We start from the raw sequence: 27500 nt of genomic DNA on the forward strand, positions 1-27500 counted from the left end.
TTGACGGACTCCTTTCTTAATAGGAATGGAATTTCCTGTAGAGTTTCCGATTTTGATAGATGCCTGCTGGGTGTAGTATAATGTTTGCATGAGTCTGAGGTCTTTCTCATCAGCGCCAATGGAGTGCAGTTGTTTTAGTATTTCTTCGTGGCGTACTCTATCAAAAGCTTTTTGTAGTCGACAAAACAGAGGTATAGTGGGGTCTGAACCTGTATAGCTCTTTCACTTAAAACACGGAGGAGGTATATTGCGTTCCTTGTCCCTCTGTCAGGTTGGAATCCATATTGTTCTTCTGCGATTTCGGGGTTAATCTTATTCCTTAGCCTGTTGATAATTATACGCAACAGTATTTTGTTGATGTGGCTTATTAAACTTATAGTTCTAAAATTTTCGCATCTGACTGCACCTGCTTTCTTTGGTATTGCTATGAAAATAGAGTTACAGAGATCTTCTGGAATTTTCCCAGTATTGTATATATTGTTGAATAATATGTGAAGTTCATCAATTGCTAGATCTCCTAGGCTTTTTAATACCTCTACAGATATTTCATCAGGGCCTGTTGCTTTACCATCCCTCATTCGTTCCATGGCATGTTCAATTTCACTTTTTGTGATGTTTGGTCCGCTTAATGGTTCTTTGAATTTCAGTGGTGGTTCATTTCTATTTGGATCATTGTACAGTTCGCCTATGTATTCTACCCATCGGCTTTCTATATGTTGTTCTTCAAATAGCAGTTCCCCTTGTTTGTTTTGGATACAACTTCCTGCTGCTTTGCTTTTCCTTTTCCCTGATAGTTCTTTTATTCTTTGGTGAGCTTGTTGAGGGTTGGGTTTGTATTCTCTTTCGATTTCGCAGCATTTCCAGTCTAGATAGTTCTCGTGTGCCTCGATGCATTTGGATTTAATGTGGTTGTTCAATGTTTGGTATTCTGCAGACCCTCTGTTGCATTTTCGTCTTTCTTCAAATAGGTTTAGAATTTCATTTGTCATCCATTCCTTTTTGCTGTTTATTTGAGCTATTGGTAAATGCTTTTCTGCAGTTGCTTTGACACACTTTTGGAATATATCAAATTGTTTTTCACATTTTTCGTTATCAGGTTCACTTTGGCTTTGTATCATGAGTGCATTTTCAAATTCTTCTCTCATTTTTGTTTGTATGCCATTGTCTTTGCATAACCTGTAATCCCTCTTTATTCTACCAGCTGTTCTCTGAATAGCTTTAAACTTTATCCTTACTGTACAAACAACTGGGGCATGGTCACTGTCTACATCGGCGCCTGAAGATCATAATTGGTCAAAAAATATATGAATATCCACTTGGTCACCAAGGTTTCTCAACTCAAGGCTATTACAACTAAAGAAAACTGAAGTGACTGCGTACACTGAAAATGGGTACAATCTTGAGGGAAATGCGTACAAGCATACAATTGCTGAAAATGCGTACAATTCCTCATTTTTTGCGGTAGGTTGGCAGCTATGATTATTATTATTATTATTATTATTATTATTATTATTATTATTATTATTATTATTATTATTATTATTATTATTATTATTATTATTATTATTATTATTATCATTATTATTATTATTATTATTATTATTATTATTATTATTATTATTATTATTATTATTGTTATATTTATTATTATTAACCTACTTCAGATTGATTTTTAAATATTGTAATTTTTATTGTTACACGTGACATCATCATTATCACTGTTCTATAGCAAATAATATGCAACCACTTTAATTTTCCGTTTACCAATTCTTGTGACAGATACATCCAAAGAAATTCTTCTAGGGTACTATACAGATAGAGAAAAGACGAATCCTTTACTTCATTGTACCTCTTGCTTCTGTGGAGGAGGGAAAGCTTCAGGTGGGTAGAAAGGAATCATGGGAAGGAATATTCTTTCTGAATAGGGGTTGAGTCGAGTGAAAGCGTTGACCTTACGATTCAGAACGTTTTTATATTAGACTGGAAAATGTTGCTGCTTGTGAATATCTAAGGGATAAATAACAACTTTAACTTACTCAACCCTAACACCGACTATATCCGTAGTTTACCCGGTTTACTTTTATCCCATGCCTATTTATTACATTTTTATGAGACAAATTAGAGGCGTAGTATCAAAGCTAATGTTTTTAGATGTTAATGATAGTTGAATAACACTATCTATGTACATTCTCATTTTAATACATTTTTTTTCAATTTTGAAAAGTAGCAAAAATCTCTAGGATTGAGTGAGTTAAAAGGGACCAAGTGGTTAAGGCAGTGTACTGTGGCCCGGAAGGTCCCAGGTTCGAGCCCCGCTTCAGGCACCTTGTTTTTTTTTCCTTCAGCAAGATTATTAACCTCTAATTTGCTCATTTAGACAACATGTGTGATTCCTGTTGACATCAGACATCTTGTTTGATGAAATGTCTATATTCCTTGGTAGAATGCCTAGGTGATGATATTGGGTGGGGTTCCTGACCTCCCATAGTGGGCAGGGAGGTACATACTGTGTCTTCTATCCCCTTATATTTGTTTCCCAACATGCTTTCTGTCTTTGTCTTGGAATGAGATTACTTGGTTTTGTCCTGGCTCTGACCGGAGTCCTGGCTGGGAGGGAAACAGTCAAATGTATAGTTATTGTTTTAGGAGATATTTTTTCCTTGTAAATCATTTCTCTGTTATGTATTATTATATTTGTTATTTAAAATGTATAATGTAAGCATTTGAGTGTATTCCTCTTTGTTAGGTCTTGTGCTTGTGTCAGGATGAGACTTATAGGTGATCTCAGACTGAGTACATTGGTGGTATGCTCTTGGAATCTACATCTGATCCCTATTTGTTCCCAGTTCCCCTTTGTCTTACTTTCTCTTGGGTGCTTTAGTTGTAATTCTAGAACTTTTGACCATCCCGTTTTCTTCCTGTTTACTGGCGCTGATATGACCTTAATGTGTTGCAAGCTCCGTAAAACCCTTAAAAACAAAAACATAGGTGACGATATCTTATGATGTCGTGGCCGAAGGGCATAATTTTAAATATTTTTTAAATATAACATGGAGCAGAGCTACAATTTTATTTACAAAGACAAATGTCTCATCTATTGTATTTGGTTGACAATTGGGAAACTTGAAATGCCCTTATCATTATCATCTGTCTTTGTAAATTATGTTGAAGTTTCTATTCCATTTTACTCCTGATATTTATCTTAGGCTGAACAATAATCATAAAGTAACGAAGTATGTACTTATAGAAGTCAGTGGCATATATATCATGGTAATGTGCCCTATCATCATCTAGTCAGCTGATGCTGCGTAGGTCGTTGCTTCCCGAACTTTCTTGCAAAACAGATGACGGTTTTCCGCCAGTCTACTTGCTTGAGTTGTTGTCTTTCCCAGCCATTCACATATCTTATTCCCAGCTTCTTGTTGGTCTACCTCTTCCTCTCTTGCCGTCTACCCTTGTCTGCAGAATGTGCTTTTCTAATGATTCGTGGCGAGTCGTATGGCCAAAATAGTTTAGTTTCAATTTCTTTACAGTTTGAAGAAGAATTGGTGATTTTATTCCGATCCTTCTCAGGACTTCTTTGTTTGTTTGTTTTTCAGTCCATGATATTCTGAGTATTTTTCTGTAGCATGCCATTTCAAAAGCTGTGATCTTTGTGCTCTCTGCTTTGCTGACAGTCCATGCTTTGCATCCATATGTTGCAATTGGGAAAACAACACTTTTGAGGATTTTGATTTTTGTTTGAATGCACTGCCCTATATAAAAAACAAAACAAAAAAAACATAACAAAACTTGAGCTTTTATATAACGCAATATCCACTAAACGTGCTCAAAGTGCTTTACACGGGGTCCCTGGCCAAGAGCAACACATAACATGTAGGACAAGACATGACGTCTGTCAGGCGATATTACAGATTTTTGGGACAGAGACAACGCTGTTAACGGCCAGGTACTCATTTTACACCTGAGTACGGTGAGAGAATGTGAGTAAAGAGCCTTCTCCAAGGACTCAACTATGCGCCGAGCGAGGCTCGAACCCAGGACCTTCCGAAAGCGAGTGTCATACCACAAGACCACATAGCCGCACGGTTGTATTTAAAGAAATGAGCACTTTCCTGCTCCATAGAAATGTTTTCCAAACGCAACTTGATGCAGTTTTTTTAAATATTGATACTTTCAGGTAAAGATCATTCATTTTTTTTTTAAATTTAAAAGGTTTAATATGGAACACAGATTAAGTTGTAATTTTAATTAGTGTTTCGAACTGCACAATGAAATTTTGAAAGGAGATAGATGCAGAATATTCCAATATATTCTAAGGATGATATATCAGGTCATTGAAAAAAAAAAATATTGCACAACATCAGAAAACTTGACGATTGTTTTATTTCTTCCCCCATTGACTACAGTGCAATGAGTTATTTATAGATTGACCCTTTTTCATGTTTAACACTTTTTTTTTCAGGTGGGAAGAAGTACGATTCTCGTCTTGATGTCCAGTCTTCCTGTGGTCAAGTTTTCCGCCTGGTTGTGACGGGTCTTGTGATGACCAGGAAGACGTGTGGTCTCCGTGTCACTCTCGGTGAAAAATGTCTGTCCCTGTTTGAACGTCCTGAAGAGGCCGAGTGGGTTAGTAGAAGATCAGGTGACAGGAATTCTAAAAGGGAGGCTACTGGAGTTTCAATCTCACCGTCATCATCACCTCGATTACCGTCAAACAACGGTGATTGGAAGGACGTGAAGAAAAAGGGAGATAAGAAAGCAGCAATGAGTTCGAAGAGGTTAAAGAAGCAATTGGCGAAAGAGAGAAAGAAGCAGGAATTGGAAAATTGGTTTAATTCCAAAGATGATGATCATGGGGACGACAACGATGATAAGAACCAGTCTGAGGATTTCGGCAAATCTAAATCAAAGTCGTCTTTATCAGAATTGATGAGTGCGAGAATCGTAGAAAAGAAACAGGATGCGAAAATTGTTGAAGGACTTGATAATGATGATGATGATGATAATGACGATGAGGATAAAAAGGGAAACGGATCATTTTTGAGTAACGATGAGATACACGAAATGTTGGATTCCAATCCTAACACTGTTAGTAACAGGAGTGTGGCTGAACTTTTCCCCTATTTGAGAAATACAGGATTTGCCAGGAGTGCTCACGTAACATTAAAAACGGCAAACAACGTTCCTTCGGTTGAGACCAATTTAGACGTTTTGCATGTCTGTGATTTGGAGAATTCTACGGACGATACTTTTGATCCTTCCAAGCTGGTGTCGGTGACAAAGGGAAAAGCTTTTTATTTTGGTGATGGGATTTGCTGTGTGTATTTTGATGAGCCAATCAAATTGGATGCTGTCTTCTCGGGTTACTATTGAATGAGTGAGTTCTGCTGTACAATATCTTCCAATTATAGTCTTATGATATTATTCCCAGCCTGGCTCAGCGGTACGGTCTTCGCTTCGCACCCGAAAGGTACGGAGTTCGATTACCCACTGCGCTGTGTGGCCTTGAGCATGTCACTTTGCCCTAGCTCAATTTACGGCACTGCACTGCGGCTTACACCTGGGTTATTCCAGTCTTCCCTCGGAACAGACCCTAGAGACACATTTCTCCTATGGGATGAATAAAGGAAATTTTATTATTTTATTTTATTTTTTTTTAATATGTGGGAACTGCTAGCTCAACTGGTAGGGCAGTCGTCTCATCATCAAATGGACCAGGCTAGGTCTCAGGTTCAGTTGAGTTGTTTCCCTGACCCATTTGGTTGTATAATTGGGTTAGTAAGATCAGGTGCTTTGCATATATACGAATAGACGAGAGTTGTATCTAAAGGGTAATAAGCAATTGTACCTGTCTATTTAACCCTACAGACTTCAGAAATGAGAATAAGTTCTGGTTTCACAGGCCACATGCCTTAATAGGCCGATTTCATTCCATACCCCCCCCCCCCCCCGCCTCCCCTTTTCCACCGTCCTATCCTGACTATTATCGGATGTCTTTGTTTATTTAAGAGTTCAAAACTGTTGGAGGAGCATCAATCTCAAAATCTTATCAACTTTATAGTGTAGATTGTGTTTGTGCGACTATATATGGTCTAGTAGTATGACACTCGCTTTTGGATCGCAAGATCCTGGGTTCGAGCATCACTTGGCACATAGTTGAGTCCTTGGAAAAGGCTCTTTACTCACATTCTCTCACGTACTCAGGTGTAAAATGAGTACCTGACATTTAACAGCGTTGTCTCGGAAAAAAAATGGTAAAAATATCTCCTTACAGGTTTCATGTCCCATCCTACATGTTAAATGTTGCTGTTGGACAGGGACCCTTGTAAAGCGCTTTGAGCACATTTAGTGGATAGTGCGCTATATAAAAAGCTCATTTTAATTTAAATTTAATATGATTTGTGTGTGTATGATTTTGTGTTCGTGGCTCAGCAGTACAGTCTTTGTTTCGTACCGAAAAGGTACCGAGTTCAACGACCCACCTCGTTGTATGGCCTTGAGCAAGTCACCTCGTCCTAAACTCACTTTGCAACGCTGCACTTACGACTGATGCCTGGGTAATTCCAGTCTTCCCTTGGAATAGACCCTAAAGACAAATTCCCCTTGGGGATAAATAAAGGGAATTTATTTCTATTTATGTTATTTATTGTATTTCGTAAAGAGCTTAACTCACTCAACCCTAACACTGACTATATCCTTAAAAACAAACAAACACCTTTCTCTTTCATGAACTAATTATGGGTTTTTAGGAAAATTAATTAATCGCAAATTTTTATAACAAATTTTGCTGTTTTTAGCTTGCAAAATTTGGGATTTTTTTTTTTTTTATTGCAAAAAACTGCCATGTCAGAGTTTACCCTGGATTACTTTTACCCCATGACTATTTATCACATTTTTCTGAGACCAATTATAGGCGTAATATCAAAGCTATTGTTCTTACTTTTTACATATTAATGGTAGTTGAATAAAACTATGTACATGCTCATTTTTAATACAATTTTTCAAATTTTGAAAAGTAGAAAAAATCTATAGGGAATGAGATTAGCGGAAGAGTAGCGTCCCTTGATTGGACGTCACCTTACAGAGAGAACGTCAATTTGATTTTGAAGTGTCTCAAGTTGCTTTCACCGGATGCGAGGACGAGAGACGCATGCACACAACCAACATGACGTTCTCTCTCTAATAACTTTTCCACCGGTGACGTCACAGGCTGTGGGTGACGTCCAATCAAGGGACGCTACTCTTCCGCTAATCTCATTCCCTATAGGACTGAGTGAATTAAACCCAAAATTTTGTGATATTAATTTATTGTTTATTATATATTATTATTACTTTTTTAAAATTGTATTTTCCTTCCTGCTATGCAATATTTCATTTATTTTATTATCGAATCTGATTTATGTGTGGGGGGAATTTCCCGTAGCTGGGTGGGGTTCCTGACCCCTGACCTCCCATAGTGGGCAGGGAGGTACTTACTGTGTCTTCTATCCCCCTTATATCTGTTTTCCAACATGCTTTCTGACTTTGTCTTGGAATGAGATTACTTGATTTTGTCCTGGCCCTGGCTGGGAGGGAAAGAGTCAAATGCATAGTTATTGTTTTGGGAGATGATTTTTTTTCCTTGTAAATCATCTCTCTGTTATGTATTATGGCGTTAGCACCTGCGCAATATTCGATTTTAGGACGATTTTCATGCAGTGATTACAGCGCCCTCAACCGGCATATTTTATATCGTGGGCCAGGGAATAAATACGCAATAAATTGTTTTCCTTTTGGCCAGACAGGCCTATAGACTAGTAAGGGACAGGAAATGCGGATTTATTTGTCGTAGAGAAAGTTATTTTTTAAAATGGCATTTTCCCATACTTTTGGTACCGTCAGTACAGGTGCCAACACCCGTGGCCAGGTCAGAACTGACCAATAGGCACCAGTACCTATTAGTATTAGTCAGTACTGACCCCCAGGCGCTGGTGCCTGTTCGTCAGTACTAACCAGCATGTGCAAGCGCCTGGAGGTCAGTACTGACGAATAGTCACTCCGTTTGAAAAACTCATCGGTAATACAAACGAAATTCTCTCTCTTTGGCTAATTTTGACACACAAACGTGGCCATCTGGCAGCCCTGACTATAGATAGTTCAAAGATGACGTCACTCAGGTCTTTGTTATTGTTTTTTGTCATCCGCGTTTATGAGTAATGTTCACTGAACTGTATTACCCCGACTATAAAAGTTCATGGATACACACCGTTTTGTGTGTTGGTCAGTTATACTTCCGGATGGCAATGTTATGAGCTTCTTAGCCAAGCGCATACTATCTATACATTGTATTGACTCATTTATGTACCTCTAGAGTTTCGGTTGTTTTTTTTACATAATATGTGATCCTCTGGGTGGAGTCTTATGACGTCATAATATAGTGGACTGAGAGGTCACTTTTTGCTGTGTCTTCTGTCTGTTCCCTATATTATGTGTGGTTTTACTTTTCCATTCGGTGCTCTCTGTGTGTATTCTGGATTGTTTTTGGGGTTTTTTCATGGTACTGGTGGGGATCCTTAGCTTATAGGGAAACAGTCAAATATAAACATATTTTCTTTTTTTTTTTTAGTGAGAGAGAGAGTTGATATTCTTTTTCCTCGTATATCATCTCTTTGTTAGGTATTATTAACATTTGTATTTTTGAATTTATTGTACTTTATAATATAAATATGAGTGTATCTTTCATGATGGGATTCTTGCCTTGTGTCTGGATGAGACTTTTAGGTAACATTGGACTATGTCGTCTTGTGGAATGACACTCGCTTTTGGATCGGAAGGTATTGGGTTCAAGCCTTGCTCGGCGCATAGTTAAGTCCTTGGAAAAGGCTCTTTACTCACACTCTCTCATCGTACTCAGATGTAAAATGAGTGCTTTGCCGTTAACAGCGTTGTCTCTATTCGAAAAAAAAAAATGTAATAATATTGCCCGACAGGCGTCATGTCGCATCCTAAAAAGTTAAAAAGTTGCTGTTGGCCATGGAGCCTTTGTAAAGCACTTTGAGAACGTTTAGTGGATATTGCCCTATATAAAAGCTCATTTTTAAAAGACTTTTAGTTAACATTAAAATAGACACATTGATGAAAATGCTGTGGAATCCTATGTTACCGATTGCAAATATTCCCCAACTTTGTCTGACTTTGAAATTCTCAGCTTTAGATAATCTAACAAACAAAAATGAATAGAACAGCTTCAAAAAAGAACAAAATACCAAACATGAAACGTTTCGGGCTCAAAACCCGTCCTCAGCCAACCACAAAAAACAACAAAAACATAAAAAGATTTACTAAATTCCAGAAATTATAATATGATTGACTTTCCAAGATTTTTCGACACGAGAAGACGTACCAATTGGACTCAATAGTCTGATGTCACGTCGCCCAGCAACGGCGGCCATCGTGGTTCTAAACAAAGAAAATATGTACTTTTTATTCTTCATGCTGGCTTTAACTTTTCATGATCAGAATGTGTAAAAAAGTCAAAACATGATCAGATTTATAAATGTTTTTTTTTTTTCCCTCTGGATACGCTTTTATGCTCGTCGGAGAAATATTTCATAAGGGCGTCCGCCATTGTTCCGATAGTTTAGAGCCAGTTACTAAGTTACCATGCGTCATTACGAGGGAAGTGACGTTACGACTGTTGAAGTATGTCCCGTCCTACATATTAAATGTTGCTGTTGACCAGGGACCCCTTGTAAAGCGCTTTGAGCACATTTAGTGGATATTGCGCTATATAAAGCTCAATTTTATTTATTATTATTATTATCTCTGTCGTCTATCTGGAATTGACAGATTGGGGGTGAGGGTGGGATGGGGTATTGACACACACAACACATAGTCATCAACTTGACACGGTAAAAAATATTGGGGGTGGGATGGGGTATTGACACACAACACATAGTCATCAACTTGACACGGTCAAAAATATTGGGGGTGGGGGTGGGATGGGGTATTGACACACTACACACAGTCATCAACTTGACGCAGTCAAAAATATGGAAGGCAAAAATTGCCATTTATTTGTCATGATAAAACTTTTATATCTGAAACGAAATATTCTAGGGTAATTATGAGCTTCCAATTTAATAAAATGAAAATATCCGAGGGAGAAAAAAATAGTTTTTAAATGTTTTTAAGGGTTTTACGGCGCTTGCAACACATTAAGGTCATATCAGCGCCAGTGAAAATGAAGAAAATGAGTTCAAGAATTACAATAAAAGCACCCAAGAAAGGGGAATTGGTTCAAATAAGAAACAGATGAAAATTCCAAGAGCACATTTTCAAAGTATTTAGTTTGAGATCACCTAAAAGCCTCAGACACAAGCACAGGTCCAAACTATGAGGAACACACTCAAATGTTTACAAATCATACATATGTAAAAGGAAAAATAATACAGTACATAACAGAGAGATGATTTACAAGGACAAAATTATCATCTCCCAAAAACAATAACTATATATTTGACTGTTTCCCTCTCAGCCAGGACAAAACCAAGTAATCTCATCCCAAGACAAATACAGAAAGCATGTTGGAAAACAGATACAGGGGATAGAAGACACAATAAGTACCTCCCTGCCCACTGTGGGAGGTCAGGAACCCCACCCAGAGGGAGAATATAAAACAACCAACAAAACAAACTAAAAAATAAAATCATTTTGTTGATATATAAAAATAGCTTATAAAATCTTTTATAATTTTGATTCTTTCAACCAATTTACAAATTTTGTCAAAACTTGATATGGGAAAAACACGAGCATTAAATAAGACAAGAGACTTAACCCTTTCCTTACCAGCCATTTTCAGAATTTCCCCCAAAATGTCACACCCACCCAACACCAAAATAGAATTTTCTTACTCAAACAGAAAAGCAACAAATACATTCTATGCATAATATTGATCAGCAAAATGAACTCTACAACACAGTGTCATGTTTTTATAGATATTATAAAACATTTTTCTTTAAATTGTGTGGTTTTCAGAATAAATCAGAATGATAAAAGTGCTGGTTGGATCGTAACATTGTCCAGTGTAGAAAGCTTAACTCTCTCCTAACAGGAATTTTCAGGATTTTCCCCAAAACTTCACGCCCAACTAACACAAAAATATTTTTTTTATCACTCAAAACACAATCGCAGTAAAATTCTTGCCATACATAATTTCTTTAGCAAAACATGCTCTACAACACACTGTTCATTTTCTTTAAATTTTATGATATACAAGAGAAATTTTATTAATAAAAATTTTGTATAGCAACGAATGTGACGATTTTCCTATAGTTGGTATGGAGAGGGTTAAGGACAACAACGTGCTCACACCACAAACAGGATGATAAAAACTAAGAACAAAATTGACACATGAAATGAAGCCCTTCTACCATCATTTTAAGTTTTGTTTTTAAGGGTTTGACGGCGCTTGCAACACATTAAGATTATATCAGCGCCAGTAAAAAGGAAGAAAACATTCTATGTGTACAATTAAAAGGACTTGAGGAAAAAAAGTAAGACAAAAGGGGAATGGTACACATCGGGAACTGATGTAGATTCCAAGAGCACACTATCAGTGTGCTTAATTTGAGATCACCCCAAAAGTCTCATCCAGACACCAGCACATGATCCCATTAAGATGAACACACTCAAATGTTTACAGATCGTATATTAAAAATGAAAAAAAAAATAACAGTACATAACAGAGAGATGATTTACAAGGGGAAAAAATATCACTTCCCAAAACTTTAATAACTATACATTCGACTGTTTCCCTCCCAGCCAAGGTCATGACAAAACTAAGTAACCTCATTCCAAGACAAAGACAGAAAGCAATTGGAAAACAGATACAGGTGGATACAGAAGACACAGCAAGTGTCTCCCTGCCCACTATGAGAGATCGGGAACACCACGCAGCCTTCTACAACTGTAAAATCAAAATGCAAAAGATTACACTAGTTACATATGTACATTTGCTGACGGATTGATTGTTGTTTAGTAACAGTCATGTGTAAAAATGAATGTTTACAACTTTTTAAAAAAATGAAATACTAAAACTAAAAGAAAAACATTTCAGGCTCACTCACAGTTTTTTAAAATAAAAAAATTGACCTTTTATATAGCCAAGTACAGAATAAACTAAGCAAAGAATTCATTCCAGGGACTTTATTAGTATTAAAATTCCTCCATCCAATGAAAATAAATAGTCATCTTTCCTCCTTATATCTATAAAAACAAAGACAACACGTCACCTTAATTCATTTTTGCCACAAGGTGTTCGAAATTTAACGCGCAACTGTGATTTAAATTGAATACTAGATCTATCTTTTAGATATACACACAAAAGTTCGGACTAAAGGCCAGACGTATGGCCTATCTCAATTTATCAAATTAATATATAAAGTGTTGCTATTGGTTCTTGGTTGAATAATTTTCATTTTTGTGCATTGTCGCCATAGATTCTCAACTTTGTGTTTATACATTTTCATGCATGCCATGTCAGTAAACGAATTTCCATTTTTTTTTTTTTTTTGATGAATAAAGTATATCTTAAATTATTATTATTATTATTATTTTTAAAATTATGGTTCACTTATGGAAGAAACTACCTGCAGGTATCAAGCTTTTGATTTATATTGTAACGTTAAAAGATGCACTGTAGACTATGTGGAGAAATCATAAATGTTCTTTTTTGGATTAATTTGTTGACATCGATAGTAAGGAGGCTCGGTCTGACTGAGTCGGTCACAGTTTATTTGAATGAAAAGAAAACAAGACAACACAGTAACAATACACCCATCATGCTGTGCTACATAAATAATATCCAATGAAGTTTGAGCATTGTTACAGTAAAAAGGATCAAATTATAAAGTCCAATTTTTATATTATTAACTCACTCAACCCTAACACCGACTATATCCGTAGTATACGCGGGAATACTTTTACCCCTTGCCTATAAATTGATTATATTTTTTCTGAAACAAATTATAGGTATAGTAATATCCAAGCTAATGTTCTTAATTTGAAAACGTTAATGGTAGAATAAAACTATCTATATGTACATGCTCATTTTAAATGGAGTATTTTCTAATTTTGAAAAGTAGCAAAAATCTCTAGGCTATAGGATTGAGTGAGTTAAATTTTTATACATTTTGTTCATTGATAGTTTGAATTGGAATTTTGATCATGGAAACAACATTAAAAATACCACGATTGTCCCAGCCTTGAATCTGTGGACAGGAAATATACATACATGTATTAGGTATCTATTTCCACACCTAGAAACACAAAATGAACACACACACACACACACACACACAAACCGACACAGACTCATTTATACATAAATATCATTCATCTTTGCACTCATTTCATCAATAATATATAAATTATCAGTTCAAAATTCTACATATGGCATTCTAACTATAACATGATATGTTTTCTTGTTTGATTTTAAGGGTTTTTTAATGGTGCTTGCACCACGTTAGCTCTCTCTCTCCTTTTCAGGAAAAATTGATTCTTTAACACTCAAACAGAAGAGATTTAAGTTCCTACTTATAAATTATTTTTGTGTAGCATAACGAGCTTCACAAAACAAAGATTTTTCCAAAAATATTGAAATGTACAAAACTTTTCTGATTAACAAAAATGTTCATAATTGTATCGTACCAAATGTGAGGATTTTCCTGTAGTTGGTACGGAGAGGGTTAAGGTCATATCAGCGCCAGGAAGAAAATGGAAGAAAATGGGTTTGTAAAAAGTTATAGAATTACAAGAAAAGGCAAGACAAAGGGGAAATGGTTCAAATGGGAAACAGATGTAGATTCCAAGAGCACACTACCAAAGTACTTAGTTTGAGATCACCTAAAAGTCACATCCAGAAACAAGCACAGGTCACCACTAAGAGGAATACAGTTAAATGTTTACAAATCATATATAATACATAAACAAAACATAATACAGTACAAAATAGAGAGATGATTTACAAGGAAAAAAATATCATCCCCCAAAACTAACAATACATTTGACTGTTTCTCTCCCAGCTAGGGTATCCGGCCAGGGCCAGGACAAAATCAAGTAATCTCATTCCTAGACAAAGATAGAAAGCATGTTGGAAAGAAGATAAAGGGGAATAGAAGACACAGTAAGTGCCTCCCTGCCCACTATGGGAGGTCAGGAACCCCACCCAGCATTCTATTTATAATATATGTATCACTAAGTTGGGACGGTGGTTGGGAAAGGGTAGAAATGAAATATAAAAAGACAAACTCTTTTTACCCCAACTTATAATTTAAAAAAACTCTTCTCTAACATACTGGCCACACCTAGACATGAAATAAAATTCAAAAGTATAAAATCTCATACATTCTTTTTATAAGTTTTGAAATAAAAGATGAATACCAAAGCTTTTAAAATAACAAAATATTTAATACAAAAATCTTCAGGATCAAAATCATTCTTCCATCAAAACAACCGAACAATAAAAACTCGATTACTCAACGTAAAAAACCAGAATGGTCGGAGAAAGAGGTCTCATGTCTTGGACTGATTGAGTTAATCATTTATGATGTAGGCTGAATGAAGTACGGTAATAAGCCCGACCATTCTGTGTAAAGTATTTTGATCGGTTTTGAAGCATTTACAACTTATGTTTGTACAATATTGTATACAATTCACAGCTTCTGTCAGCCCATCTGTACATTCATGTGTCATGTCTGTTTATTTACCCTGGCCCTTTTAAACAAAATGAATTAAAGAAACTGGTTTTAAACAACAACAACAACAACAAAAAAAAGCATATAATACTGATACTAATGGAAATGAAAACAATAATAAAGAAGAAATCTCATTTTTATGACAACGTTAGCAATCATTTCACAAGAATCAACTCAATTATATTAAAAAAAAAAAATAACAATAATAATATCAATAATACTAATAACAAAATATCAATAATAAAATTATACATCAAATCATTTTTAAAAATTTATTGTACAAAAATAAATATGACATCTTCAAAAAAAAACCCCCAAAAAACAAAACAAAATCCAAAAAACTAAACATTCATGGACATTTCTGGATCAAGACCATCATGCGTATGTTTGTGTGTATATAAGTGTGTGTGTATATATATATATATATATATATATATATATATATATATATATATATATATATATATATATATATGTATGTGTGTGTGTGTGTGAGATTGTGTGTGTAATTGGATGCGTGTGAGCTTTTGTTCGTGTGTCCGAATCTGCAGTATGTAATGGTACTTACTGATGGTCAGTCAATGTGAAGCGACTGGAAGCTTCAGCATAAGCGCTATATAAATGTACAATTATTGTTATTATTATAAAACATGTTATTTTCCTCTTTGATCAATACTTGTTATATTACACAGCAGCTCCTAACAGCTTAAATCTTCACAAAAACTGACTGTAAGTAGCGTATCAATTGAAAATTACAATAACAACAATATAAAAATAAAAACAAGTAAAACAAAAGTAATCAAAGATAATTGTGCGTCCGAGAATAGATTCGCTGTCATAGGACAAAGGGTCCCATTTCGGTAATGGGGTCAAATTGGGTTATTGTGCGTCAATAATGTGGTCTAGTGGTATGACACTCGATTTCGGATCGGTAGGTCCTGGGTTTGAGCCTCACTCAGCGCATAGTTGAGTCCTTGGAGAAGGCTCTTCACTCACATTCTCTCACCGTACTCAGGTGTATAAAATGAGTATCTGGCCGTTAACAGCGGCGTCTCTGTCCGAAAAAAAAAAATTGTATTATCGCCTAACAGGCGTCACGTCCCGTCCTACATGTTAAATGTTGCTGTTGGCCAGGGACACCTTGTGAAGCGCTTTGAGCACGTTTAGTGGATATTGCGTTATATAAAAGCTCAATTTTTTTTTCAATTTTAAAAAAAAGTTATTGATGCTGTTAAGTTCTTAGGCCATACTGCACTTTTCTATTTGAATTTTGTGACTCTAAGTCAACAAATAAATGTTTTATTATAAAAATAAGATAGAGGAGCAAACAGCTTGTCTGTTTTTGGCTCTCCTGTAAAATTTGTTGGGTTTCTTTTTGGTTTTTTTTTTCAATATGAGACTCTTTGTCTTATGACAGCAGAGATCTATTTTTAAAAGATACAAAATTAAATTCCCCTTAAGAGAAGGGTAAATTTTTCTTGAGAGCATCTATTAACAAAAACAAAAAAGTAAATTTTTCTTGAGAGCATCTATTAACAAAAACAAAAAAATTAATTTTTCTTGAGAGCATCTATTAACAAAAACAAAAAAGTAAATTTTTCTTGAGAGCATCTATTAACAAAAACAAAAAGAGAGCATCTATTAACAAAAACAAAAAAATTAATTTTTCTTGAGAGCATCTATTAACAAAAACAAAAAGAGAGCATCTATTAACAAAAACAAAAAAGTAAATTTTTCTTGAGAGCATCTATTAACAAAAACAAAAAGAGAGCATCTATTAACAATATAAAGATTACCCAGGCATAAGCACCAGTGCAGTTTTCTAACGAGAGTAAAAAAGGACTAGGGAACTGGCTCTAACTGAGGTTTTTCAGTTGCGACTGCACTGCTTTATTCACTCTGCAATCTGAACTCACTCAACCCTAACACCGACTATATCCGTAGTTTACCCGGGGTTACTTTTACCCCATGCCTATTTATTACATTTTTCTGAGACAAATTATAGAAAGCAAAAATAACACAACAACAAAAAAACTGAAATAAAAACAAAACATAATAGGTAAATAATAAGTATAAGGGCCGTCTATTTGATTGAGTCATAATATCAGTTTAATGAATCATCACAATTTAAAATTCAAAATAACGAAAAAAATCATCTCTAACACAGATTATGTCAATATCTCTCTTTAATGGCTTGACGACTTGAACCTCGTGTCACATCGTCTTGTCGTCCTTGTAAGGGCAAGCACCGAAACATTCCTTTTTTCCCATTTCAGCACCACCTCGTTAAACCTTTTTTATTTACTTATACTTGAGTAAAAGAAAATAAACTGTTATCCACCCTTATAACTCATCATAGGAAATCAAAATGACATTGAGTATTTTCTTTACGAACAAAATATATTTTTAAAAATTCATTTGATTATAGATACAATCTAACCCTCTCCGTACCAACTATAGGAAAATCGCCACATTCGTTACGATGCAACCAACAATTTTCTCATTCTGAATTCTCTTGTAGATGCAACCAACAATTTACTCATTCTGAATTCTCTTGTAGATGCAACCAACAATTTTCTCATTCTGAATTCTCTTGTTCGTCACAAAATGTAAAGAAATGCTTTGATGACAGCTATAAATACTAAACACTGTGTTGTAGAGCTCACTTGTTACTTTTTGTTTGAGTAAGAAAAGTCTATTTTTGTGCTGGGTGGGAGTGAACTTTTGGGGGAAATTCTAAAAATAGATGGTAAGGAGAGAGTTAAAATGCAAAAATTATATTTTTTAAAATTTGTAATTAATATGAGGAAACATTAATAAATATATCAGTGACAGACCAAAAAAAAAACACAAAACAAACCAATAAATAAATAAATAACTAAAAAACAAAAAAGAAAGAAAAGTCTATGTGAATTTCCAAAAGATAAAAATATAAATAAAAACATACTTCAAAAAGGAAAATCTTTATCAATTTCCACTTTGCAAGATTTTAATCTATTTTTATATAAATCATTACTTTTTTACACTTGCGTTTAAATCTGGTATGGAAAGGAAATAAAAAAAAGAAAAAAAATAATTTAAAAATCTGATATGACCCAGCCAGAAAATACAATATTGAACTCCCTATATGAACGTTCGAGTCAACAAACAGATTAAAGTGTTTAAGTACACTAACAGAGTATATGACTATTAAAAATAATAAACTAATAAAATATTTAATAATACGTACGTACACTTCTGAGAAAAATGTGTACAATGAGAAAAAAATGCGTAAGAATAGATATTTTTTACGTAAAGTTGGCACCACTGCACACTATGTGGGTTCCTTTCTCAAGCTGGTATTATGCATGGGGCAAACAGATACTGTAATCTGATTCAGTCTTATTTCAACTTACAGTGTTTTGTTCACTTTTATATAACAACAGATTGTGGTAGAGGATAACATTATATAGATAGTATGCGCTTGGCTCAGAAACTCACAATATTGCCATCCAGAAGTATAACGAACCAACACACAAAACTGTATGTACCCATGAACATTTATAGTCTGGTTAATACAGTTCAGTGAGAAGAACTCATAAACGTGGATGGCAAAAACCAAAACAAAGACCTGATTGACGTCATCTTCGTTCTATCTATATTATATAATATATCTAGCAATATAATAATAATATTAAATCTTTTCAACATTTTTTTCACAAACTTTTTGAAAGAGAAACGCAAATTTAGAGGAAAAAATTTGAAATTTGGCAAAAAAATTGCCAAAAAATAAATCAATACAGATTCCAATTCTATTCTTCTTCGTCTTCTTCCATTAAGGCCAAAGCTTCAGGCTGGAGATTGTATGGCCGTCTTTTCACGTTATACATGGGTAGGTCTAAATCTAAATCTAAGTAAGTCTTCATATTCTATACAACATTGTTGGCACCAGCAGCGTCAACAGGCCAGCGTCGTTTGTCTCTGAATTCGACATAAAACTGTTTCTGCCTCAAGTAACCTTTCACCATTCTGGGTACTGGGAGGAACTCGATGTGGTCTCGTCTGACGTGTTGCCGAATAACAAACCTGAAGAAAGAACAACAACAAAAAATGTATGATAATATTTAAGAAATAATCTCAAAGAAAAAGGAAACGTTTATTTCTTTGTGTCAGAGGGAGTGAGGAACATTTGACACCATAATTTGTGGAGGTGTTTGCGTGTCACTCTGATACAAGTTTTCAGGGGGTTTTTTGTTCTTGTTTTTAAGGGTTAAACGGCGCTTGCAACACATTCAGGTTATATCAGCACCAGTAAAAAGGAAGAAAATGGGATAGTCAAATTCTAGAATTACAATCAAAGCACCCAAGAAAAAGTAAGACAAAGGGGAACTGGGAACAAATAGGGATCAGATGTAGATTCCAAGAGCATACCACCAATGTACTTAGTTTGAGATCACCTATAAGTCTCATCCGGACACAAGCATTAAGTCCAACAAAGAGGAATACACTCAAATGTTTACATTTTACATATATAAAAAACAAAAATAATAATCCATAACAGAGAGATGATTTACAAGGAAAAAAATATCATCTCCCAAATCAATAACTATACATTTGAGTCTTGACTGTTTCCCTCCCAGGACAAAACCAAGTAATCTCATTCCAAGACAAAGATAGAAAGCAAATTGGAAAACAGCTGTAAGGGGATAGAAGACAGTTCAGTAAGTGCCACCCTGCCCGCTATGGGAGGTCAGGAACCCCACCCAGTGAGGTAGGATATTTACTTCTCCTATTGCTTGTCAACTGGCTTTACAAGCAAATATTACAGTGAATGACTTAATCAATCAGATAGTGTAAAGGTTTGAACTGAGATATTGCCAAGTTTAGTTAGAAGGTCAATTTTTATCAAAAATGAGTTCTTGTCATAAATGATTAAATCAACCTTTTTTTGTACATTGTCAGGAAATATCAAAGCTTAATTTCACTTCTAAATATTTTTTAAAAAGTTAGTCAAGTTGAAAAAGTATGAAATTTTAGAAAGTTGCTGGATACCTTTCCCATACATCTGACCATAACGTCATGAAAAATCACCCGATTTATTTCAAATAAATATTAAAATGCTCTGGGGAGCATATTCTTTCAGAAAATGTAAAAAAAATAAAATAAACATCACATTTTCCTTCATTTTAACTTTAAAATGACTTTTCAGCATCTGCATCATCAGGGCATAATTTTGTATTGCCACAATGGGTCACAATTACTCAATGACAAATAGAAAGAAAAAAATTTTAAAAATAAAAATAAAATAAAATTCCCTTTATTCATCCCATAGGGAAAATTTTTCTCTAGGGTCTATTCCAAGGGAAGACTGGAATAACCCAGGACCAGTCACAGTGCAGCGCTGCAAACTAAGCTAGGACGAGGGGACTTGCTCAAGGACACACATCGCAGGTGATCGAACTCGGTACCTTTCGGGTACGAAGCAAATACCCTACCGCTGGGTTAACAAAGAAATAAAGAAAGAAGAAAAAAAAAAAATGGAAAAATTTCAACACACTGACCTTGAAAGGTGTCTCAGACTCGGAATGGTGGAGTTTCGAGATACAGGCGTTAGCAGACGTATAGGAAGCGGTGGGTTGCCATGGTTACTGGGACTCAGGAAGTAGAGAAATTTTCCATCGTGGGAGTTCTGAACCGACTTCTCGATGAATTCACAGATCCTAGCTTTTCCGTGGGAGTCGGGCTGGGACCAGAAACTGAAGAGACCTGAGTCGTAGAAGATAATGGGTTAAAAAATGTTTTAAAAAAAAAAGAGTTACATTTTACCCGAATTCAATGTTAGATAATTTAAAATGCAGTACTTCCGTTTTGTTTTTGTTTTTCAAGGCATGTTTGTGACCGTATTGTGTGGGACTTATCTTTCCTTTCTGTTTTTTTTTGTTTGTTTTTCAAGGCATGTCTGTGACCGTATTGTGTGGGACTTATCTTTCCTTTCTGGTTTTTTTTTTGTTTGTTTTTCAAGGCATGTCTGTGACCGTATTGTATGGGACTTATCTTTCCTTTCTGGTTTTTTTTTGTTTGTTTTTTCAAGGCATGTCTGTGACCGTATTGTATGGGACTTATCTTTCCTTTCTGGTTTTTTTTTTGTTTGTTTTTCAAGGCATGTCTGTGACCGTATTGTATGGGACTTATCTTTCCTTTCTGGTTTTTTTTTGTTTGTTTTTTCAAGGCATGTCTGTGACCGTATTGTGTGGGACTTATCTTTCCTTTCTGTTTTTTTTTTGTTTGTTTTTCAAGGCATGTCTGTGACCGTATTGTGTGGGACTTATCTTTCCTTTCTGTTTTTTTTTGTTTGTTTTTTCAAGGCATGTCTGTGACCGTATTGTGTGGGACTTATCTTTCCTTTCTGTTTTTTTTTTTGTTTGTTTTTTCAAGGCATGTCTGTGACCGTATTGTGTGGGACTTATCTTTCCTTTCTGGTTTTTTTTTTTGTTTGTTTTTCAAGGCATGTCTGTGACCGTATTGTATGGGACTTATCTTTCCTTTCTGGTTTTTTTTTGTTTGTTTTTTCAAGGCATGTCTGTGACCGTATTGTATGGGACTTATCTTTCCTTTCTGGTTTTTTTTTGTTTGTTTTTCAAGGCATGTCTGTGACCGTATTGTATGGGACTTATCTTTCCTTTCTGGTTTTTTTTTTGTTTGTTTTTCAAGGCATGTCTGTGACCGTATTGTATGGGACTTATCTTTCCTTTCTGGTTTTTTTTTGTTTGTTTTTTCAAGGCATGTCTGTGACCGTATTGTATGGGACTTATCTTTCCTTTCTGTTTTTTTTTTGTTTGTTTTTCAAGGCATGTCTGTGACCGTATTGTATGGGACTTATCTTTCCTTTCTGGTTTTTTTTTGTTTGTTTTTCAAGGCATGTCTGTGACCGTATTGTATGGGACTTATCTTTCCTTTCTGGTTTTTTTTTTTTTTTTTTTTTTTTTTTTTTCAAAAATTGTCGATGATAAAGACTATAACTACAGAATCAATAAATAAAATGACAATCACCAGATCTAAAATTCATTGTTTTCATGGAAGAAAAAAAAGGAAATATCCCAATAGAAACAACTTCATAAATCATCAATTTGTCCAGAGCAAAATCAAACGATTTTTCAAAGCTCTGAATGTAAGTTTAAGTGGTCAGACATCAAACTTTCCTTTTCATTCTCAATCCTAGAGATTTTTGCTACTGTTCAAAATTGGAAAAAATGTATTAAAAATGAGCATGTACATAGATAGATAGTTTTATTCAATTATCATTAACATGCAAAGACTAAAAACATTAGTTTTGATACTACGCCTATAATTTGTCTCAGAAAAATGTAATAAATAGGCATGGGGTAAAACTAACCCGGGTAAACTACGGATATAGTCGGTGTTAGGGTTGAGTGAGTTAAGCTTTATTGCATCAAAGATACCTATTTTTGTAGTCCGATGGTTGGAGTTAAAAATTTGTAGTTCCACAAATTATTCATAACAGCAGCAGGTGATCACTATTATCATTATTACTATTACAACAACCACTATGACCACCACCATTATTATTATTATTATTATTATTATTATTATTATTATTATTATTATTATTATTATTATTATTATTATTATTAATTTTATTATTATCATCATCATCATTATTATTATTATTATTATTATTATTATTATTATCATTATTATCTTTATTATTATTATTATTATTATTATTATTATTATTATTATTATTATTATTATTATTATTATTATTATTATCACCACAATCACTATCAACATCATGACCACCACTTCTACAACCCTCAGAGCAGTTTCCATCACCAGCAATACTACCACCACTATAACACCACTATTACACAACAACCACCACCGCCAGCACCACCAGCACCAACCTTTGGCGTGTTCAATCCTGGTGTGATAAACCTCTCCCAAGGACTTGAAACTGAGGCTGAGGAGGTACTTCCTGTCCGAGCTGTCCCGCACGAGGAACGATCCATCGTCATAATCCTTCAACACAGAGGCTGCTTGCTCATAGGACAAGGGACCCCAGTACCACTCTTTCTGAAAACAAACATTTTAAAAATAAATTAGTTAATTTAATTTGAGCTTTTATATGAAAGTATTGGACTGGAACCCTCGGGGCAGAAGATCAAGGGGAAGGCCACGCGGAACATGGAGAAGAATTAAAGAAGCTGATATACAGAGAAGTGGTAAGACATGGAACGAGATAAATAAGTTAGCTCAGGATAGAGAAGGATGGAAACTGTTTGTCTGTGGCCTATACCCTGACCCAGGGTGAAAAAGGCAATAATGATGATGAGCTTTTATATAAACAGTTCGAAGTTGACGTTACTCAGGTCCTTGTTATTGTTTTTAACCATCCTCGTTTATGAGTAATGCTCACTAAACTGTATTAACCAGACTATAAACGTTCATGGTTACACACAGTTTTGTGTGTTGTCCAGTTATACTTCTGGATGGCAATGTTGTAAGCTTCTTAGCCAAGCGCATACTATTTATAGTGCAATATATCCATTTCATATTCTACAACATATGTCATTTTCATGCTTTCAACCCTGATTTGCACAATTCAAGGGTATTTTGGACCTAATTCCCCCTTCTATACCACTAGACCACATAGCCACACAAAGACTTAGTTTTCATCAAGTTTTCTGGACTTAGCAAAGGAAATAATTCAAACAAACTTACCATCTGCAGTTGTTGCATGCTTTCCAAAAAATCATCTCTCTCTTGCAATGGCTTGGGCTCTGGAAAAGGTAGACAGAGATAGAAAAAAGAAAAAAAATGAAAAGCTTTTATAAAACACAATATTCACTAAATGTGCTCAAAGTGCTTTACAAAGAGTCCCAAGTCAACAGCAATATCCAACAAGAAGAAATGAGGCATGGCGTCTATGAGGCGCTAATACAATTGTTTTCGACAAAGAAAATGAGCTGTTATTGGTCAGGCCTTCTTTTTAATCCTGAGTGCAGTGAGAGAAAGTGAGTGAAGAGCCTGTTTTCAGGGTTCAACTTTGCACCATCCGAGCAAGCTTCGAACCAGGGACCTATCAGTCAGTTCAAAAGCTGGATAAATTTTTTTTGGTTTATTAATTTTTTCTTGTTTTTAAGGGTTTTACCTTGTTTGTGTCATTTCAGTGCAAGTGAAAGAGAAGATGATGAAACAGTGAACAGTTCTAGATCTAGACAAAAAGATCGAAAGAAAACTTGAGATTTTTATATAGCGCAATAACCACTAAAAGTGATCAAAGCGCTTTACAAAGGGTCCCTGATCAACAGCAACATGCAACATAAAGAACGAGACATGACGCCTGTTAGGCGATAATACATATTTATTACAACAGAGACAATGCTGTTAACAGCCAGGTACTCATTTTACACCTGAGTATGGTGAGTCCCACGACATGACCATAATAAACACCATATTCAAACAACCAAAGAGGCGCCTATATACTTGGAAGAGCCCAGGAGATATATACAGAAACCAAATAGATTATTTTCTCATCAAAACCAGATTCAAAAACTGTGTGACCCAATGTAAAACTTTCCCGGGTGCTGACATTGGATCGGACCATGTTCCCATCATGGTGAAAATAAAAGTTGAATTAAAAATTCCCAAACAGAAAAGGGACGAACACATAAAGTACGACCTAGCTGAACTTAGAAACGAGGAGCTAAGAGCGAAATATGCTGTAGAAGTAGAAAATAGGTATTATTGTCTTATGGAAGAACAAGAAGACACAAATAAAGAAACAGAAGAAACGTATAAGAGTAGAATTGATAAACAATGGTCCTCTGTTAAAGGTGCAATAACAACTACAAACGAGAAAATGCTAAACAAAAAATCTAAAGAAGCAAAGAAAGAATGGATGACGAATGAGATTTTGAATCTTATGAGAGAACGGAAACATTCAAAGGGCACCCCTAGATACAATGAACTGGACAAATCAGTAAAGAAAAAGTGTATCCAAGCTAAAGAAGACTGGCTTGATGAAAAGTGCCACCGTATTGAGAAGCTATCACATGAGAGAAACCCTGGACCAATGTTTGCTGAAATCAAGAAATTCACATATAAAAACGCTCAATCTGGCGGTTGTATCAAAGATAAATCAGGTAGACTCCTCTTTGAGGTGGAAGAAATCGCCAATAGATGGAAAGAATACGTGGAGGAGCTATTCAATGCGGACAGAGGTGACAACCATATACAGTCCTTTCTACGGGGACCCACAATCCTAAGATCAGAAGTAGAGAAAGCCCTATACTGCATGAAAACAGGGAAGGCAAATGGAATAGATGGGGTGTCAACAGAAATGCTGCAAGCACTGGGTGAATTTGGTGTTGATGTGATAACGGACCTTATGAATGAAATATACGAGTCAACGCACATCCCAGAAGACCTTCGCACTTCTATCTTCATACTGCTACCCAAGAAAGCGGGTGCAATTGAGTGTTCGGACTACAGAACAATCAGCCTTATGTGCCATCTACTGAAACTCCTCCTGACAATAATCCTGAAAAGAATCTCGTCAAAAGTAGATCGTGAGATTTCAGAACAGCAAACTGGATTCAAAAAGAACAGTGGCACCAGGGAGGCAATTTTCGACTTAAAAATCCTGTCAGAAAAATACTTAGAGGTCCAAAAAGACATATATGCCTGTTTTATCGACTACTCAAAGGCATTTGATTCTGTTAGTCATCAGAAACTTATCCAGGACCTTGTGGCAATAGGTGTGGAAGAGAATGATGTGGCTCTAATCGCTAATCTGTACTGGCAGCAAAAGGCTCAGATAAAAGTGCAGGCAGATACAACAGATGCAATTGAAATCAAGAAAGGAGTGCGCCAGGGATGTATTATGTCTCCTTGCTTGTTTAATTTATACACAGAGTCTATTTTTCGGCAAGTAGAAACAGCACAAGGGTTGAAGGTTGGTGGTCACAACATCAACAATCTACGTTACGCTGACGATACTGTCCTGTTGGCGGAAAGTAAGGAAGGCCTACAGAAGCTACTTTCAAAAGTGAACGAAGAGAGTAAAAAAAAGGGGCTGTTCATGAATGTAAAGAAGACAAAAACAATGGTGATAACAAAAAAGAAAGAGCCCATAGAAATAGATATAGAAATAGAAGAGTGTCCAGTGGAACAAGTAAAGGAGTTCATGTACTTGGGGCAGTTGGTAACATCCGATGCAAAGTCTGACAAAGAGATCAGGAGACGAATAATGCTGGCCAAAAATGCGTTCATGAAACTAAAGCCAATCCTCAACAACACAAATATCTCCATCAGAACACGAATGAGATGCACCAAATGCTATGTGTGGTCCATTTTCTTTTATGGTTGTGAAACGTGGACACTAACCGCACAGACAGAACAACGTATTGAAGCTTTTGAGATGTGGACGTACAGGAGAATACTGAAAATACCTTGGACAGCAAGAAAAACAAACATCGAAGTCCTCGACCTAATGGGCCAAAAACAAAAAGAACTTCTTTTGACTGTGAAGCACAAAAAGCTGTCATATTTTGGACATATGCGAAGACATGATAGTCTCGAAAAAAGGATAATGGAGGGAAGAATTGAAGGAAAGAGAGGCAGAGGAAGACAAAGGAAATCCTGGACAGATGGCATCAAGGAAGCTACAGGACGGCGCATGGCAGACTGTAACGAGGCTGCAATGGACCGTGAAGGATGGAAGGCCATGACATCCGACCTCTGGAAAGAGATGGAACCCGGGATGGATGGTGAGAGAATGTGAGAAAATAGCCTTTTAGTCTCACACTGCTAAAGAAAGATACAGGATCTCTGCTAAAAGAAATAGAATCAGATGGTTTTTGAGCATTGATATAGTGCAATATCAACCAGAAACTCTCCAATTTAAAGACTGAACTGTTTAAAATAGCCTTCACTGAATTTAGTTTATTGTTCTTCAAATTAAGCTTCCAGTGCTGTAGTTTTTATTTTATTTTCCCTTTGCGAGGTCACGTTTTATTGTAAAGCGCCTTAGAGCATGAATGAATTCATGGAATTTGCCCGCTAGACAACTGATTTGTTATTGTTATTGTAATATCCACTAAGAGTGCTCAAAGCGCTTTACAAGAGGTCCCTATCCAACAGCAATACTTAACCTGTGGGATGAGACTAGACATGATTGATGCCTATAAGTGTAAGGAGGGCGATATCACAAATTTTTTTCTGACAGAGGAAACGCTGTTAACTGCCAGATACTACAGCTGAGTATGGTGAGATAATTTTAAGTAAAGAGAACATTTTAATCTGGACTCAGCTATGTATGAGCTGCTCAGAGTTAGTGGGACTCGACCCCAGGAGCTTTCAGTCCAAAGGTGAGTGAGTGAGTGAGTGTCATACCACAAGACCCCATAGTCGCACGACTACTATCCCTTAAAAGGAGGGTATTCCTGGAGTATCGTGGTCCCTGCTAGCCATTGACATTAAATGTGACCAAATCAACAACAACAACAACAATAATAATAATAATAATAATAATAATTATTATATTCTATTAAATAACAAAACAAATGTGGCGTAACAGTCCAATTACCAAGGTCACCATGGACAATATGAGGACCACAGGTCCACAGGAGTGGCTTTAACCTTAAATACTTGTCAATTTAGTCATGAACACTCCAAGATAACATTAATAATACACACATATACACACATACACACACACACACACCTCTTCCTCTGTTACGGTTTTCACTCCGCCTCGAC

The 27500-nt window shown here is 35.6% G+C and overlaps 2 protein-coding genes across 3 annotated transcripts in view; one reads left to right on the forward strand and one right to left on the reverse strand.

Annotated features, from left to right (window-relative positions):
• LOC144959022 (uncharacterized) overlaps positions 1-6609 on the forward strand; it is a 12408-nt gene extending 5799 nt beyond the window's left edge. Inside the window, exons 3-4 of the mRNA XM_078891355.1 lie at positions 1780-1881; positions 4466-6609. Of these exons, the coding sequence (XP_078747481.1) occupies positions 1780-1881; positions 4466-5376 (1013 nt within the window). The 3' untranslated portion in view covers positions 5377-6609. The remainder of the gene's footprint in view (positions 1-1779; positions 1882-4465) is intronic.
• Positions 6610-16106: 9497 nt separating this feature from the next.
• LOC144959093 (uncharacterized) overlaps positions 16107-27500 on the reverse strand; it is a 40650-nt gene continuing 29256 nt past the window's right edge. For both annotated transcript variants that reach the window (XM_078891482.1, XM_078891483.1), the window contains exons 5-8: positions 23460-23518; positions 22643-22811; positions 20279-20483; positions 16107-18803 (exon numbers count right to left, since the gene is read on the reverse strand). In XM_078891482.1, coding sequence (XP_078747608.1) covers positions 18647-18803; positions 20279-20483; positions 22643-22811; positions 23460-23518 — 590 coding nt within the window. In that variant the 3' untranslated portion in view covers positions 16107-18646. The remainder of the gene's footprint in view (positions 18804-20278; positions 20484-22642; positions 22812-23459; positions 23519-27500) is intronic.

This window comes from Berghia stephanieae, chromosome 13 (assembly GCF_034508935.2).
Source record: "Berghia stephanieae isolate SIO BIC M18660-M18661 chromosome 13, UCSD_Bste_1.3, whole genome shotgun sequence".
NCBI classification, from domain to species: Eukaryota; Metazoa; Mollusca; class Gastropoda; order Nudibranchia; family Aeolidiidae; genus Berghia; species Berghia stephanieae.